The sequence below is a fragment of the Gloeophyllum trabeum genome, assembly GCF_000344685.1.
Source record: "Gloeophyllum trabeum ATCC 11539 unplaced genomic scaffold GLOTRscaffold_00018, whole genome shotgun sequence".
Taxonomy (NCBI): domain Eukaryota; kingdom Fungi; phylum Basidiomycota; class Agaricomycetes; order Gloeophyllales; family Gloeophyllaceae; genus Gloeophyllum; species Gloeophyllum trabeum.
The window spans coordinates 164,539-181,444 of record NW_006920427.1 but is presented as its reverse complement, the minus strand read 5'-3'; the positions used below and the strand labels follow the sequence as shown (position 1 = coordinate 181,444).

General features: G+C 52.4%; 6 protein-coding genes across 6 annotated transcripts; 2 read left to right on the top strand and 4 right to left on the bottom strand.

The window, feature by feature from the left end:
• Window positions 1–4,210: 4,210 nt before the first annotated feature.
• Window positions 4,211–5,596, bottom strand: GLOTRDRAFT_66502 (uncharacterized protein). Its single transcript, XM_007872507.1, has 4 exons — window positions 5,231–5,596; window positions 4,850–5,173; window positions 4,505–4,796; window positions 4,211–4,451 (listed from the first exon to the last, which is right to left on the bottom strand). Exons 1-4 carry the CDS (start codon window positions 5,531–5,533, stop codon window positions 4,279–4,281), a joined length of 1,092 nt encoding a protein of 363 aa, XP_007870698.1. The 5' UTR covers window positions 5,534–5,596; the 3' UTR covers window positions 4,211–4,278.
• Window positions 5,597–5,693: 97 nt separating this feature from the next.
• Window positions 5,694–7,090, top strand: GLOTRDRAFT_141306 (ATP synthase F1 gamma). Its single transcript, XM_007872506.1, has 6 exons — window positions 5,694–5,885; window positions 5,947–6,031; window positions 6,084–6,491; window positions 6,542–6,659; window positions 6,711–6,829; window positions 6,880–7,090. Exons 1-6 carry the CDS (start codon window positions 5,742–5,744, stop codon window positions 6,894–6,896), a joined length of 891 nt encoding a protein of 296 aa, XP_007870697.1. The 5' UTR covers window positions 5,694–5,741; the 3' UTR covers window positions 6,897–7,090.
• A 438-nt stretch (window positions 7,091–7,528) lies between these two features.
• Window positions 7,529–8,668, top strand: GLOTRDRAFT_96739 (uncharacterized protein; the record flags this gene model as incomplete). The annotated part of the gene is made up of 5 exons (XM_007872505.1): window positions 7,529–7,661; window positions 7,748–7,846; window positions 7,878–7,923; window positions 8,331–8,400; window positions 8,423–8,668. 5 exons carry the CDS (start codon window positions 7,529–7,531, stop codon window positions 8,666–8,668), a joined length of 594 nt encoding a protein of 197 aa, XP_007870696.1.
• A 456-nt stretch (window positions 8,669–9,124) lies between these two features.
• Window positions 9,125–11,605, bottom strand: GLOTRDRAFT_81905 (P-loop containing nucleoside triphosphate hydrolase protein; the record flags this gene model as incomplete). Its single annotated transcript, XM_007872504.1, has 3 exons — window positions 9,125–10,251; window positions 10,313–10,598; window positions 10,652–11,605. 3 exons carry the CDS (start codon window positions 11,603–11,605, stop codon window positions 9,407–9,409), a joined length of 2,085 nt encoding a protein of 694 aa, XP_007870695.1. The 3' UTR covers window positions 9,125–9,406.
• Window positions 11,606–12,549: 944 nt separating this feature from the next.
• On the bottom strand, window positions 12,550–14,076 carry GLOTRDRAFT_66493 (uncharacterized protein; the record flags this gene model as incomplete). The annotated part of the gene is made up of 2 exons (XM_007872503.1): window positions 13,472–14,076; window positions 12,550–13,423 (listed from the first exon to the last, which is right to left on the bottom strand). Coding segments are annotated over exons 1-2 (1,221 nt in total), but the record flags the coding sequence as incomplete, so codon positions are not given.
• A 2,187-nt stretch (window positions 14,077–16,263) lies between these two features.
• Window positions 16,264–16,886, bottom strand: GLOTRDRAFT_133544 (uncharacterized protein; the record flags this gene model as incomplete). The annotated part of the gene is made up of 2 exons (XM_007872502.1): window positions 16,264–16,776; window positions 16,836–16,886. The coding sequence occupies 2 exons, from the start codon at window positions 16,884–16,886 to the stop codon at window positions 16,264–16,266; spliced, it is 564 nt and encodes a 187-aa protein (XP_007870693.1).
• Window positions 16,887–16,906: the final 20 nt, after the last annotated feature.

Sequence of the window (16,906 nt, the reverse complement as noted above, 5' to 3'; positions counted from 1 at the left end):
AAGTTAGACGCCGTAGGGTAGCCCGTAGGAAAACCTAAAACAAACAAAATCTTGAGGCCTGAAACAAACAGTATAGCGATTCTCCGGAGTATTTATCTCCGAAGTTCGCCAGTAGCCCGGGTGGGGAGTTCCACTGAGCCCAAACAATAGTCTCGTGCCTACAGACGCTTGGTGAATTTTATACTTTAAATGCGGAGCTTACTAGGATTGATATGCGATGGCGGAGTTATCTAGTTTCGACGAGTCAGGCCTATTGGCAAAGCTAGGATTGATTGTAGACGCTAAGTCCGACGCGAAGGGACTCCGAGGGTCACTGAGACGGTAATTCTGGTACGCTGAGAGGGTGAAGTACAAAACTTGCATTTTCCACTACGCTCCATACATTTTTATGCTATTGGAATGGTTTTGCGTCCACCCGGAGTTAAATAACGAATATGCTCCGCATCCCACACAATTACTCAGCCTTTGCCCACCGCTATACCATGTCCCATACGATCCTGCCGTGTTTCCACGTGCTCGTCCTAGGTCCTAGAGGTAGCCTCAACGCGTCAATGCTCGCTTGAAGTGCCTCATCACGCGGTACTGCAGGCTGATCACGTGCGGATTAGCTCCGGCCGCTTGCTGACTGATACGTTCCGTCCGGCCGTCGATTTACGTCCGCTGACTCGGTCGCTTTGACGGAAACAAAGGGGCATGATGACTGGGGAGTGGTAATACCAATGACTCACTGCGACGCGGACCTCCGCCGTTCCCGGAGATAATTAGTCACAAAGGTATTCTTCCGGGTGACTTCGGAGCGTCTGGCTGCGGAGATAAATCATATCGGTGATCTGCACCTGCCTTGAGGACGTTAGAAGGTCCGGAATTAAATCCAGAACCCTTCGTCGGTTACTTGTAGCGTACGAGGTTCGACAGGTGGTGTCGAATAAACTTTGGAGGGGATGTATGATGTGTCAAATTCACAACTTCGGGGGTCAGAAGATCCTGAGGCTTATCACTGTGGTGATAAGCCTCAGGATCTTCTGACCCCCGAAAACGTGGACTCAGCACATCGTACAAGCCCTCCGGAGCTTATTCGACACATCGCTCACACACCTCTAGGCTTCTATGGACTCTAAAGAATTGCTCTATTTAGCTTCGGACTTCCTAGCATCCTCGAGGCGTACACGGGCCCATTCCGCAATTTATCTCTGCGAACAGGAGCTCCGGAGCGACTTAACCAATGCGACTTCTAGATGAATTAGCTCCGGGGCCCGCGAACATTTCTATCGAGGGGTGTCGTCCTCATGCCCACCCTCCAGCACTCACTCCCCCTCGTTTCCATCAAAATACCGAAGGTGCGGACGTATATGAGTCATCATGAGGTCAGCATCAGTCAGCAAGCGGCCGGAGGTAATTAGCATGTGACCGGCGCGTCGCACGAAGTGATGGGATCGCTTGGGGCAGGTGGCAGAGCGTCGAGGCGGCCTATAGGGGCTGGGACGAGCAAGTGGCAGCGCAAGGGAGTCGTATGGTGTATGGTATAATGGAGGCAAGTGCTGAGCAATCCTGTGGGTAGCGGCGTTTATTTGTTATTTATCTCCGGACGGTTGTAAAGCCATTCCTGTAGTATAAATTGTACAAAGTAGTGTACAGAAAAACAAGTTTTGCACTTCACCATCTCAGAGAATTAGCGTTACGATCTCAGCGACCCTCGAAGTTCGAAAGCATCGAACTTAGTGAATTATAAACGATCCTAGCTTTGCCAATAGGATTGACTCATCGAGTGATTTATCTCCACCGTTGGTTTAATTATCTCTGGTGCGTCCTACATAGCAAAATAAAATTAACCAAGTCTCTCTAGCAATTTCTACCCCCGCGAGCACGATCCTACGACAGATGTTGTTGCTTGCAACTTTGATTGCGACTCTTCGGAGATAAATACTCTGGAGCGTCAACTAGCATTTGTTTTTAGGCGTCAAAGTATTTGTTTTATTTTTCTAGGTCTTCCTACGGACTACCCTATGACGTCTTACTCCTCCTTCCCCCTCAAACTATTAAAATACCCCTCAGTTGTCTCGGACCACCTCCACCCATATCACAGGGTCTAGGTTTATTTCTTTTGGTCCTTGGTGATTGTTGTGTGTCAGTGCATATCAGCGTATAAGATTGAGGACGATTGCGATGAAGAGCTTCCTGCTGATGCTGTCAAACAGCTCATGCCTACTAGGCAACAGTGTCACCATCTTTGTTGAAGATTGCAATGCAACTTCACAGCCAAATACGAGGTGTCCAACAGAGAACAGGGAAAATGGTTTTGCAGACATATGGAGGCGGGCGTAATTCACAGCTTAGCAGATGATCTCTGAGACTTTCTCTGGCGACGATAGATCTGGTCCTTTCGATGAAGAGTACTTGATGTCTCCAAAGGCCACCCTGTGTCTCCACAGCCTTGATGGTTCTGCGGGGCAGGTCCCGATGATACTAATGTCCAGTTTGACGGATGGGAAGCCAAGCGTGTGGTATTCATCAGGCAACAGAACTTCGTCTTTACTGATACACTCGCATTTTCATGTTCGTGTGAGGTCGTTGCTCTGGTTCAATGAATTGAAGGAGGAGATATAATAAAAGATGTGCAACTTGGGAAATGGTAGATTCAGGGAGTTGTGAGTTGCATGAAGCTGTATATCTCACCAAGGGTCCATACATCTTCTTCTTCCTTGTGGCTTTGTCACCTTTCCCATTTGTTAGGGATTGAAGAGCCGCCATATCATCCGCGTTGCAAGCATGGAAAGCCGCACAACATGCATCCAAGAACTTCGCTTCCTGGCTGTCTGCCTCTTGGTAGATATCAAGCTTGAGACATCTGAAGACTCAAGGGTCATCAAAAACTTGTTTTCCCCTCAGCTCCTCCTTCATAAGAGCAGTGCTCACGGGATCAGTGCTGCTAGGGTGTGGCGCCAAGTAATTTTCATAAGAGCCAAGTGTGGATTTAGGGGAGGAGAATTGGCATATTGCAATAGATGGCAATATCAAGCTTGACTGATCTTTGATGCTCCATCACTTTGTATATAAGTTCCAGAGCTCAGTTCAAAAAAGTAGATATCCCAGCCGCCTGGTCTGAGCCGGGATTTCGGGTTTGCACCTCCACTGGAGATGGTCCCGGAAGTAGATGTATTGCTATCCTTTTCACTTCAGACTGCAAGTGGTCATACTCTCAGTATACGGTTCTGGTAATGGAAGGGCTGCACACACCCGGGGAAGCTACTTATGTAAAAATTGTATGTTCGTGACCCCAAAGGATTTCTGCCTCGAGCTGCAACGTAAATCAATATAAGGAATAGAGTCAGAAGAGAGGCATTTGCTCACCGGGCATGAAGGAAGGTGAGCATCGGAAGACTTCATTGCCTTACGAATGACAAAGAGCACTGCAAGGGCCGGAGTGAGCAGCAGCAAAACCTTCAACAGCTTTTCTGCGAGAGAACTGATGTCGGGCAGCGATACTGCAAACATAGCGAAGTTTCTCCAGCAAGTGGAAAGAGGAGCAGGAAGACGTGCAGTCTGACCGACACGGAGAGGCTATACATGAGTAGCAAGTTTATCAGGCCTACGCCAGTGCAGGCCATTACCTGATCATCAACAATGAAGTTCTCAAGCAAAAATCCCTCCCAATTGTATGTTGAAAGATCAGCAATAAGCAATCATCACACACAGCCAAGAGGAAGTGTTTCTCTACGAGTTTAACACACAAGCTTGCGGTAGGGGAGGCGGCGCCGCGGCGAAGCTGCGAGGCGGGAATCACGAGCCTGATCAGTCAATGCATAACGTCCAACACTGACGTACCACTGCAAAATCGGGCTTGATCATGCCCATGGATAACGTGGAAGGTGTCAATCCAAAGTTTCCAGGAGAACATACCGCAGTAAGTAGCACTGTTACCTCGAAGATGAGGATTGGCCTTCGGCATTTCGTAAGGAGCCCCGCGCCCACTCGAGCTCCAGCGAGGGAACCCTGTTGATAGTGGGATTGATATGCCGTGAATACGGCCGCATCTTGCCAGATCTTGTCAGTAGAGGATTGCGGTCACCGATGGGGATGGTCATGAAACTCACACGACCGGGATGCAGCATGTAAAGGTGTCGCGTCACGCGCTGGAACTGGCGAACGACATCTTCTAGGGTTATACAATTAATCTCCAAAACCGGGTTCGTAGCGGCCTCCTATGCAGAATACGGGACTTCGTGCATCCTGAATTCACGGTATGGTAGTACATGCAATACATGGTACACTGATGACAAACTATTGCGCAGCCTTCGTCTTGCTTCTCTTGCCGACCTGGGCCTGGAAACCGGTTTTGATAGGGTTGACAGACCGTCTTGACCCACATGACTCGCAGGTCATAAAGAAGATACGGTTCTCCTTCGTCAACAGCGTATCGAAAGACTTGCATGTCTTGCATGTGACGTACTCCACTAGAAAAGCGAGGTGAGGGGGTATTCACCCGGTCCTGAGAGGAACTACCCACCGATGTATCGACGCAAGACGTTCTCCAGCTGTTTTTGCTGGAAACGACCTTTAATGACGAGCCGACCTTGCCCGTCCACGGACCCAGTGGTACCCATTTCGGAGAACAGGAACTGGATGACGTGCTCCGGCTGTCGATGCATACGCCGGCAGATGTCAGTGATGTTAGTGAAAATCGTCTTCTTGTTGCCTTCACGTGCCAGCGATGGCGGCACAATAACGTATCGCTTGCCAGTGGATGTGAGAAGGGCTGGGTTAGATGCGTGAAGAGAGGCGTAGAAACGTTGGAGCAGCTATAATCGTGTTAGCCAAGTCTTACGAGGATTAACCAAGTGCAATAACGTACTTCTTGATACGTGTAGTCCCGATCACTCTTCAGCCACGCTTCATTTCCAGCGTCTAACCCTGTCGGGGCCTCTGTAGTATTGGCGAAGACATTCTCGCCCAATTCAGATTCATCGACGTTAAGTAGATGTTCTCCATCTTGCTCCGCCTCCTCATCGCCGTCCTCCTTCTTCGATTCAGCCTGCAGTTCCTTCTCGAATGCATCAAGGTCAAAGGCAGCCTTCTTCTTCGAGGATTTCTTTTTCTTCTTGAGGTCTGAGAAATCCAAGTCTTCTGTGGCGGCGGGAGCGGTGGTAATCGGTGTAGACGTGCCAGACCCCTCATCCTACAGTTGCAAAATATATGATCAATATAAGCACATCACTTCGAACATTGCACATACCCCGTCGAGGTCGAGAGGGATCTCCTTCTTCTTTTTCTTCTTCTTCTTCAAATCACCGAACATAGCGCTCGGATCCTCTTCCTCGCCGTCGGCAGAGGCGTCATTCTGCTTCAGCTGCTCATGCATCGTCTTCGACCCCATGTCTACGGACTCCCCGTCCACGGTGCGGTCCTCGATCACATCTGGTGCCGGCGTCGTAGGATCAGCATCTGCGCCTAACGGATCCTCAGAGAACGCGACAGTCTTCTTCTTAGGCTTTTTCTTCTTTAACGAGGGATCGAACAGCGGCTCTTCTGAAGCCATCTTTACAGTCCAATATACAAAGCGACGGACGAGAACGTCGAGGAGTACTGCAAAGGCGTATCTGACTCAGTTATACACGCGCCGACGATGTGCGGCCTGCTTTGACGCGGAGTTGCAATTGTCTCCGGCTATTCCCGTACCCGTACGCTCGCTCAACGTCGCGAACGACGTAAACCGCACATCCTCCCTCAGTGCATCCCTTGTCGCCATGCTTGCTCGGCGGACGCTGGCTCGTGTCGGTTCCCAGCCTTCGGTGCTGGGAGCAGCCCCCACAAATGCTCGTAACATGGCGACGCTCCGTGAGCTTGAGCTGCGTCTCAAGTCCGTCAGGAATATTGAGAAAATCACGAAGGTGGGCAAGTCCGCAGGATGTTCAGGCTTGTGTTCACAGTAAACGTGTCCGATTTTCTTAGTCGATGAAAATGATTGCGTCTACAAAATTGGCGAAGGCTCAGCGTGCCATGACTCAAGGGAAGGAGTACGGTGCAGCGAACGCCGGTATGTCATCATGCGCCGAATAGTGCTCTCTTTAATAGGTAGTCTCTCCCAGAGCTGTTCCAGAATGCTCCTACTGAGACACCGGCCAAGCGCAAACTCTTCATTGTCGTCTCGTCTGACAAGGGTTTGTGCGGTGGTGTCCACTCCTCCGTCTCAAAGGCCACCAGGCGTGTGTTCGCCGAGCAGCAGGAGATTGACCCCGAGTCCCCCATCACGATTATCGGCGACAAGTCCAAGGCCCAGCTCTCCCGTGCCCTTCCCAAGAACGTCGCCCTCACGTTCAACCAGATCGGCCGTGACGTCCCGACCTTCGCCGATGCTGCTGGCGTCGCGGACTTGATCATCAAGTCCGGCGTGAAGTACGATAGCATCACCATCGTTTACAACAAGTTCATCTCTGCGATCTCGTACGAGGCTGCCACTCTGGAGGTTTTAACCGAGAACGCTCTTAAGGAGTCACGTAAGCATCAGTTACCAGCTGAACCGACGCGCTGTCTCATTTCAGTTAAGCGGGTTTCAAGGCATACGAGATGGAGGATGACTTCACTAAGGACTTGTCTGAGTTCGCTCTTGCCAACGCTATCTACGCCGCCCTTGTAGAGGGTCACGCATGCGAAATCAGCGCCCGGTACGCGGTCTCGTAAACACTGTGGAGATCTTCCGTACTGACGTAACTCAGTCGAAACGCTATGGACAACGCGTCCAAGAACGCGTCAGACATGATCAACTCCCTCCAGCTGCAGTACAACCGTGGTCGTCAAGCCGCGATTACGAACGAGTTGGTGGACATTATCACTGGTGCGTTATCATGTCAATGGATACTCTACTGCATGCTGATGTCGTTGCAGGTGCGAGTGCGTTGTAGAGGCGCGATTCGCCAAAGCGGGCGTTGTGGGCATCCAAGTACAGACCGTGGATTTTGCTAGCGAGTCCGGGCCCTGTACTGTGGATGCAACTAGAACAATTCATACATTATTCCGCTAATCTATGTTAGCAGACGATGTGGAATGTTCCACACCTGATGCAGACACGACCAGGAACGTGTAAATCTCCTGACTGCTTCATGGGCTTATGATGGCCCGTTTTGACTAACAGACAGGTAGAAGAGGCAGTCGCGACCGCTCTCTTGACAATGACATCTACTATCGCGCACGCGGCAGTAATGAAGCACCGGCATCTGGGAACGACGCGAGTATCCGAACCCAGTCTTCGAGGGAAGAGTTTGGAAGATGATGTATACAAGCACACCAATGCCGGATAAAATGGGCCTCTACAGCAGTCAAGGTGAGGGTACACAGCTATAGCGCTGAGTGTCGAAGGCGTGCAGTCCAAATAATTACGTCAGTGCCGGCAGAGGTCTTCACCGGATACAATGTCTAATTGCTCATAAAAAGGCGATGCTGGATTACGGCGTGCAACACAATGTTCATTTGTTCTTCCGACCTATCACGTTCAAGATGAGACAGACGAGGAGGCAGGCCACAATCAGTCCCATCAATGACCCTGTTGGGTGCACATGTTAGGTTAGGGTTTGTTTCTCCCTACAGGGACTCACCGGCAATCGTGAAGGCGTCGTTGACGCTCTTCAATTTTGCCCAGACTGCTGCGAAAACCAGCACACATACTAGAGGTACGATAACCACAACAAATGTCCTCCGTCTGTCCCATCTTTCAACAAGACGAATTCCGTATCTGGAATCGCGGGTGACATTCCAGGTGAAATGGCAGAGACCGCGGCCTTTCCTTGGATCCTTCAAGCATTGTCGTATGCGACCTATCTCGCAGGCAGGAAGACTTATGGTAGGACTTTGCAAGGTGTGCATTTGAGACATTGACGTATATGAAGCGAATGGCGAGGTTGAGACGTTGGCTTCGCTGTACTTGGCATCTCCGTCAGTCCTCAGATAGGGCGCCGAGAAGCGCGGCCCTAGAGTAGGAACTCCGGTAGTCCACAGGATCCTATCCGCGACACTTGGCAAATTAATCTGGCAAACGAGCAAAGGTCAGTCCCTTGCTCGAGACCTCTTTTTCTTCAAATACTGACCGCTGGTTCGAAGTGGCTACGTCAGGTTATGTCAACTTAGTCATGATACCTACAATGACATTAAAAATACTATTACCTGAGAATCCTCAAAGAGAAGTGTCTCCTCCAGCCACGTAGTCTCTCGTACGCCGCACCGATCTCCTGGAGCAACATTTCATCGTCCCATATAGGGTCTATGTGCATCAGAACGGACTCCATATGTCTCCACACGAAAAGCTCGAAATGAGGCTGCGGGGATGGCAACGAACTTGGAAGAGAATGGGACGGGGCCGCGCGCATCGAGCTGTCCAGGCTGACCGGTGATGGTCGGACCGGCAATGGCGGGGTGACCGCTGCGTCTGGCGCAGGGGCATATCCGCGCGGGGGTGGTGCAGATACGCTTGCGTGTGGTTCCGAGTGTACTGAAGGGCGGCGTGGAGGCTCACTCCGAGGGGGTCTCGGACGTCCTTGAATGGATTGTTGCTGCGGAGAAGAATGCGACGGACGGCGGGGGATCCTGGTCGGATGATGATCGCGGAATTGCGGCTGTTCACATAGCTGTGGGACACTCCCCGCGGAATGAGGGTGTCGAATGGACATGCTGGGCTGCCTAGGCCCAACTAGGCGCTGTTCACTAGTATGGTCGCACAGTCGACCCGACGATCCAGTGGCTCTCTGGATAGCGGGTGGAGGAGGGGCTGGTAGGGACATGTATGCTTGTTGATGGAGACCTTTGAGGCATAAACCGTCACCACTGCTGTCAGTTCGGTCCTATATGCATATGCCATTTTGCGGAACCGAAGAGATGGTTGGAGTGAGCTGTCTCAGATCGCGTTTACGAAACCCGCTAGCGATGTATGCGGCTGAATCATTTGTGTTCTCGCATGATGCCTGGCCGGTGCGTGAATCGCGACCTCAGTCGTAGACTTCGACCAAACTGAGCCACCGCGGCTCGAGGAAGCTGACCCCGCCCCGTGTCTGCATACACCACACCCGCCTCGGGTAGGGGTACAAAACCCGCTGGAAAGGCCACGGGTGCCAGTGGCCTGTGCAGATCGGGCAATGCCAAAGGTGAACACACACGTCCTGCGCTGAAATCGCCGGACATGCAGGAAGTTCAATTCAGGCAAGTCTTTGAACTACATATCATGATTACTTGCGTTGAGTGTCATACAGTCTAAGATACAGTAGATGCTTGTGTTGGTAAGTTACATTGCAGTTATGAGCGAAGTCTACAGTTGTGATACCCGAGAAAGTGGAGAACTCGAAGATGAAAGGCGAAGGCAGTTGCGGAAGCTTATGCTCCCAAAGATCGAAGACGATGATAAAATATGGGGAAATCACAAGCAGCATCACTGCCCGAACCATTCTCCTGCGCTGGCAAGTCGCGAAAAGGCGCCATTCCGCTGCATCAAGGTCTCATAAGGACCGTCCTCGACGATGACACCGTCTTCCACAACCAGAATGCGGTCGCACATCTGCATAAGTGGCAACTTATGGGTCACCATCAGCGTCGTGCGGCCGACTTTCGCACTGCGTATGGTCTCAATCACAACAGCTTGGTTGGCAGGATCCAGGGCAGACGTGCATTCGTCCAAGATGAGGACCTTTGACGGACGTGCGAGGGCTCGAGCGATGGAGATCCGTTGTGCTTGCCCTCCCGAGATGAGCGAGGCGTTCTCTCCGACCATGGTATCATAGCCTTTTGGCAGAGTATTGATAAATTCGTCTACGTTAGCGGCCAGCGCTGCTTGACGAACTTCGTCATCGGATAGTGCGGTGGCGCCGTATGCGATATTGTCCCGGACGGACGCATCGAAGAGGTTGGGATTCTGGCTAACAACGGCGACGTGTTCCCGCAGATGCGACACGTCGATAGAACGTACGTCAGAAGAACCGAGGGTGATCGAACCCACATGAGGTTCGTAGAGACGCTGTAGCAAGGCAGCAATGGTAGATTTGCCCGATCCCGAAGCCCCAACGATCGCAACACATTCGCCTTCTGCCACGGACAGGGAGACATCCTTCAGCACGGGAACGTTGGACCGCTCAGGGTATGAGAAGGCAACGTTCTGGAGAGCAACCCCTCCTTCGATAGCTGGCCGAAGGAGTCCTCGTGATTCATCCGTTTCTGGCGACAGCTGCAAAAGCCGATTGAAGTCGTTGGTGGCATTGACGGACTTGGCAATACGATTCGCTGGGAAGGCCAAAAGACTGGATCAGACACGGCTCACACTGAAAGAGTCCTCGAGACTTACTGAATGACATGAGCTGGGAGCCGAGAGTCACTGTAAAGACGATTAACTGCAGGGTCTCGATCATTTGTAGATATGTGTAGATCCCCTTTGCGATGAGAACAGCGCCTACGTAGAAAAGGAGGGCCTCTGCTAGATAGATCAAGGAACTGGCAACACCGTAAGTGCAGCCTTCCACAAAGGCACCCCGCACGCCAGTACGGAGAGCATCGCCGACCGTCTTTTCAAATTGAAGCTGAAAGACGTTCTCGAAACCCATAGATCGTATACCGCGAATATTTGAGACAACCTATCAGCCGTATTCAGCACAAGAAGCATGTTAGGGAATATCGCGAAACTCACATCGTAGTAGGTCTTCGCAACTTCTTCACGAGCCCGCTTGTTCCTGTATTCAGCCTTCGCGACCAAATTTGTCTGAACGGCCATTGTGATCACGAATACAGGTGCAATTGCAAGGCCGACAAGAGTATATTGCCATCCACGCACAAGTGCCCAGATCAGGCCGACGCTAAGCATCGCTGTGACCACCATGCATTGGGCAATAACGGTGGCGATAAGGCTCCGCGCATCGTCTCCGTCCTTGATCAGCACATTCATAAGGCGAACGGAGCTGTTGTCAGTCTTGTCAAACCACTTCTTGTCCTGCGACAAGACTAGTCCAAGACAAGACTTCCTGATGCGAGTAACCCAGCTCATAGCCAAAGTCTCCATAATGAAGAACTTGAGTCCCATGAATAGACCGTCCGCAGCGGCGATACCGAGAACAATACCGCCGAACATGTTGATTGTCGAGACGTCCCGCGCTCCGGTAGACACCTCAAACAGCAACCGAGACAGCAGGAACGAAAAGACAGGAGTCATTGCTCCACTGAGGAGGGACACCGCAATGCCCAAGAAGAAAACCGGTTTGTAGGGGATAGAGGGGTAGATGGCTCGAATAGTTCGCCATAGAGAAGGTGCCTTCTCTGGTGCAGACGATTCCGGAGGCGTCTCCGATATAGGCCCTTCGACCTTGATCGACTTCAATTGCGCCAGCCGATGTTCATCGCAAAGAGTCCTGACCACCTTCTCTTCGCCGCGTTGTCCGCGGTTCTGGTAAGCCTGCGTACCGCTCCTCTCCAAAGCATGTTTTTCATCCTCGAAATCGTCGTCGATTTCGACCCATGACGTCCGCTTGAAGGTGGGCGATGAGGGCGTGAATTGTAGGCTGAGTCTTCGATTGAGCGCAGCGGGAGGTGCAGGCAGCTCCGGTGCGATTATTACGCTAGACGGTCGTCTCGGCTTGCTCTCCGCCATCTCTTGCGAGAACGCCTCGGGCGGGACAAACCGGCTAACGCGGTAAGCTTCCCTCGAGAGAACAGGCACTTTGGAGGGCTCCATTACAGACTTCCGCGTTAGATCCGCAATCGCATCGAACATCCAGTTCCCCATCGTGATCGGCCGGAGACTAGGCTTCGCGACGCTCATGTGCTTGAGGACCTTCGACTCCTCCACCAGAACGCCTTTCTTCGCTTCATGCTCCTCCAGAATGGCTTCAACCTCCATCTCCCTCTCCTTCCGCATCTCGTCTTCAGCAGTCTCGGTATCCTTCTCCGGTAGACCACCCATAGCGCCCTGCGTTTCGGCCATATCGCGAAATTCTCCGCCCGCAATGCTCTCCAGGTCCGCGCGGTAGCCTTGCTCAACAACGCGGCCATTCTTGAGTACGTACACGAAGTCGTTGGATTCGATCTGTGAAAGGTCGTGCGTGATCACAATTGTAGTTTTGTTCCGCCGCCATCGCTTGATCGCTTCGAATACAAGTAGACGCGAAGTCGCGTCCAGCGCGGACGTAGCTTCATCTATTGCGAACCAGTCAGCAGCGACATCAATAATACTTGCATTGTCAACGTACCGAGAATAAGTACAGACGGGTTCCTCAGGCGAGCCCTAGCAATGGCCAGCCGTTGCTTCTGGCCACCACTCAGATTCGCGCCACCGTTCCCAAGTTTGGTATCATAGCCTTCGGGCAAGTCCCTGACAAACTCGTGCATCAAAGCGACCCGACAGGCTTCCACTACTTCTTCCCTGGTCACCTCCTCGGGTCGTCTCCCAATGAGTCCCATCGCGACATTATCGTGCACGCTCGCATCAAATAAAATACATGTCTGCGAGACAGCGGCAACGTGCTCGCGCAGGAAGGCGTCGTCGAGAAACGCCACGTCCTGGTCATCAAGCTGCACGCTCCCCCTCTGGGGGGCGTACATCCGCAGCAAGAGCTGCGCGACGGTTGACTTGCCAGAGCCGGATCCGCCGACGATAAACGTCGTCTCGTGCGCAGGCAGATACAGCGAGACATCCGACAGCACGGGCATCGTGGGCCGGGAGGGGTACGCAAACGTAACATCGTGCAGCGCAAACTCGCCGTAGCACCGGGCTGGCTTGATCCGCCGCAGGTCGGTCTGGCGCTTCCTCGGGCTGGCGTGCTTGTACGGGGAGAGAGGCGTGTACAGCGTCGACGCGGATTTGAGGGTGACAGGGGCTTCAACAGGCTCCTCGACCAGCCGCATCAACGACGCCATCGCGACCTTGCCCTTGGTCAGCACGACAAGCTGCGGCAGGCACATCTGCAGGTTGCTTGTCGAGATCAGGCACGCCCAGAAGACGGTCATGACGTCGCCCGCGCTTGCAGACCCGTCGCGCACGAGCTTCGCGCCGAACCAGAAGCCCTGGACGAACATCGCCATCATAGTGAACTGCGACAACCCTGAGCTGACCGCCCAGAGGGTGTTGCACCGCTTGGCCGCCGCGCGCATGCGGTCGAGCACGGCGCCGATGGTCTGTAACTCGAATGGCTGAGCGTTGAATGCCTTGACGGTGGCGATGGCCGCCACAGCGCGGTCAACGAGTGTCGCCGCGACGGTCGTCTGTCGGCGCTCCTCGTTGAGGCTCGGGTTCACGAGACCGGTAACAACGCCCTGGATGAGGACGAGTACGGGCACGACAGAAAGGATGACCAGGGTCAGCGCCCACGAGCGGGTAAAAGCTAGGACGAGGGCGGTGATAGTCGTGGTTAGGTGTTGGATAAACATGCCCGAGGCGAGCGAGGACGCCATCCGGACTTCGTCGGTCTCCCTACGAAACCATGAGATTCAATCAAAGCATGAGACAGAGTATACGTACTTGGCGAACTGAGCCATGAGACCACCAGCGCCCACTGGGCCCTGCCCTTCTTCGCCAGCCTGGACAGAGCCTTCGGCACCCATCTTGGTGTCGAACCAGACCATCTCTTTCCTCGTGACGGCTTCGAAAACCTGCTTGCGCAGCGTCATCGCATTCTTCTCGCCAGCCCATATCCAAAGACTGGATGTGATGCTGCTGAGAGCGAGCGCTCCCGCAGCCAGACCGATGAGCTCGATCGCAGCAAGGCCGACGGCCCGGAGCAGCTGGTGCTTTGCAGATTCGGGGGGGTTTGGGGTTTGAGGGTAGGCAGCGAAAGCGTCGAAGTTTTGTCCGATGACAATGGTCATGAAGGGGGCGATACCGCCGGTGACGATGGAAAGGAGGATAGCAGGAAGCACTAGGAGGAGGACGTCGCGTCGGGTGAGGAGAGAGAAAAGAAGGCGAATGGAAGGATTGGGTTGAGAGTAGGCTGGGGTTTCCTGGGCAGCATGGGCATCGAGAGTGAGCGTAGACGCGACATTGAGGTTCGTAGTCGATTCAGGTGATTGTACAAGGATGGGGGCGTTCGCGTTCGTCTTCTCCGCTGCTGCAGCGGTGTCGACAGCAAGGCCAGCTGGCCGACGCATCGTGAAAGGTCGTAGAAGAAGTGGGAGAGAAGGTCAAAGAGGCGATCCTGCGTCCAAGACATGCTTTTGACAATAAAGTGTGCTGGACTCATTGTCTTGCTCCGTGCTTATTGTCTCGGCGCGCGCACAATGGGTGAGTCACGTGCCACAACAAAAAGAAATGTTGAGGACGCACAGCCACTCCTTCCACTTTCGGTATATTCTCGGAGAATCGGAATCACCCGCAGCGAGCTTGCGACGAACAGTCCCAACCACAAAAGAGGTACGGACCAGTCCTTCTGTAGTTTCTTGGAAATCACACGGCCAACAGCAGAATCTGTGCCAATATTGCATGCAGTAAAGCAGAGCACGTCCGGACAGCAGCGCAGGAATATCTGCTAAAAGATGTTAGTACCGAGCAGAAGGAATAACAATGGGTAACATGCCTTGGCTTTAGCATCGGGACGGCCATCACAACTGGAATAGCCAGACAAAGCTTGGGCTAGCCACCCATTGTCCAAACCTGAGGACTAATGGTTTTGGTGAGATATCGACCATGGTTCTAGTCTGGATAGAAAATTGTGATCTGGGTCAGAGAGTGACGGGAGTCGCATTGCTGCCACTACTAAAACAGCCCTGCACAAACCTGTGCCGAGGCTTACCACAAAATTCAGCAGTAAAAATGCGATGTAGGAATCCAATCTAGCTTACTGTCAGGATGGCCGCAATCACGACTAGCACCAACATAGCTGGACAATGACCGGATCATATCTGCTGTTGTTCATGCAAGCAACCGTCCTTGGTGAGCCAAATCGAGAGCTTAGTTCCAGTGGTACTACTAACATTTCCCACCCCGAGATGGTCCTAACCTGAAACCTTCTGACAAGAGTTTGAGTGGTTGCACTCTGGAATACGAGAATCCGAAGCCTGTCCACCAACGTAACGCACCACACAATCGTCGACGGCCGAAAAGACTAGATCGCTCGATAGGTAAGCTACTATGGATTGAAATAAAAAGAAACAGCTATGCTGGATAGCACACATCAGAGCGGGTGAGCAGATTAGTGACTATACCTCACAGACGGAATGATCACTAACACGAGATCAGTTGAAAGGAGATGACCGAGATCAGGATGCACTGAGGATGACCTCCCCTTTATGCGTGCTGCTTCCTTGCTCCACTGGCACAGCTAACACAGCTGCAGATGGAAGTGAATCCGACGGAAGAGCTCACCAGTTTAGCTCACTGATGTATCTGACACTTGTCTCGCCTAAACGGAAGTGTGCATGAACTTGCTACACCGAGAGACAGCTCGCAGAGTATATGCGTCGCACAGGCCGAGTTTCAAGTTTCGTATGCCCGGAAGCCTTGGATCGCAGAGCGCTATTACTCGTGTAAGTCTGCCCTCTTACTCACCGAGCGCGCATATACCCACTCCAGGCTCGTCATTGCAAATGACCGAGCTGTGCTCCGTGCTTCGAATTCAACGATGTACGCGTATCGAAAAGTCTACATTGCTTCAGACAGGGTTGCCTATGTCTTGTAGCAAATATAACGATGAGGAACAGCGCGACGATTGACATTCATCGTCTCTTGCTTGGTTTCCTCTTTGATATGTGAGACGTTGGGCACGAGCTGTGAGCCTCGTAGCCGGTTCAACAGGCCGTTTGCCCTGCAGGCTGCCGCGTAGGACGGCAGAGGTAGAGGATGAGCAATCGGTGTGACGTGACGCGCGCGGTCGCGTCAATTAACGCGTCGCTCGTGACCACGTACACCCGATACCGTCTGTAAGTACACTAGTGATGCGCGCTCGCGCAGAGTTGCTCGCGAAGCGTGACGTGGTGTGGCGCGACACGTCGTCCTGTTATGTGGCATGGCTGGTGCACCATACACACCAACCTTGCATGCGTACGGCTCAACTTACTGTATTTCGTGGGATGTTTTGTGATAGGTAGGGCAAGTAAATAGGTATCCTTGATTCTGGAACCTTTCCAGGCTCAATCCGAGGATATTTAAAGCACTGTAGCAACTTATAGCTGGCCCTTGGTCTTTGTGGGTCCCTCAGCGACCGGGAGTAGAATTTGTACATGTTTGTCGCGGACTTCTGCCCCAGTGAAGAATTGCTATCGCTTCGCTCGCAACTAAATCAAATACTCTAAATCACGGCTAGACATTCGATGCGCTTCCTACTCCCTGAGTTCCAGTTTAGTGATCCCCTGCTCCAAAATCTCGCGGAACTCTCTGTATCCCAACATGATCTCAGGTTGACTGGAGACTTCCGATCTAACAGTGTCGTCCACATAGGGGTTTTTCCCGATGTTCCCCCGTACTTGTGTTCTGTGCACATCTTGAAGGAGAATGAATAACCTCAGGAGGATATTGAAGAAAGGACGTGACATTCCTATCTCCTCCAACTCGAAGTCAGTGCCTGCTTTTTGGGCCCATTCCAGGGGTGCTATGGACACCCTAGCCTTTACGATATCCTTATGGTCAATCTTCCCAAATGCGGCATCGAACGTGTCTTGCCAGTACTTCCGCTTGCTGGTGTCCCACTTCGTCTGCCGTGTTATCTTCATTAGAACAGCGTAACCTAGAACGTAGATGAAAGACTCGATATCATCCGCGATGCCTTGGCTAGGCTGAGCTTGATTTTCATCTATAGCTTTCAATATTCTGAGGGACATGAATTGCAATGTTCCCTGGTGACATGGGTACATATATAAGTAAGGTGCATGCGTGTTGGAGGGGTCTCGCTAACCGTCAAATCTGCGCCACGTTTTGCGGTGGTGTAACCGAAAGTTATCTTCATAGATGTGTCCCAGTCAGTAT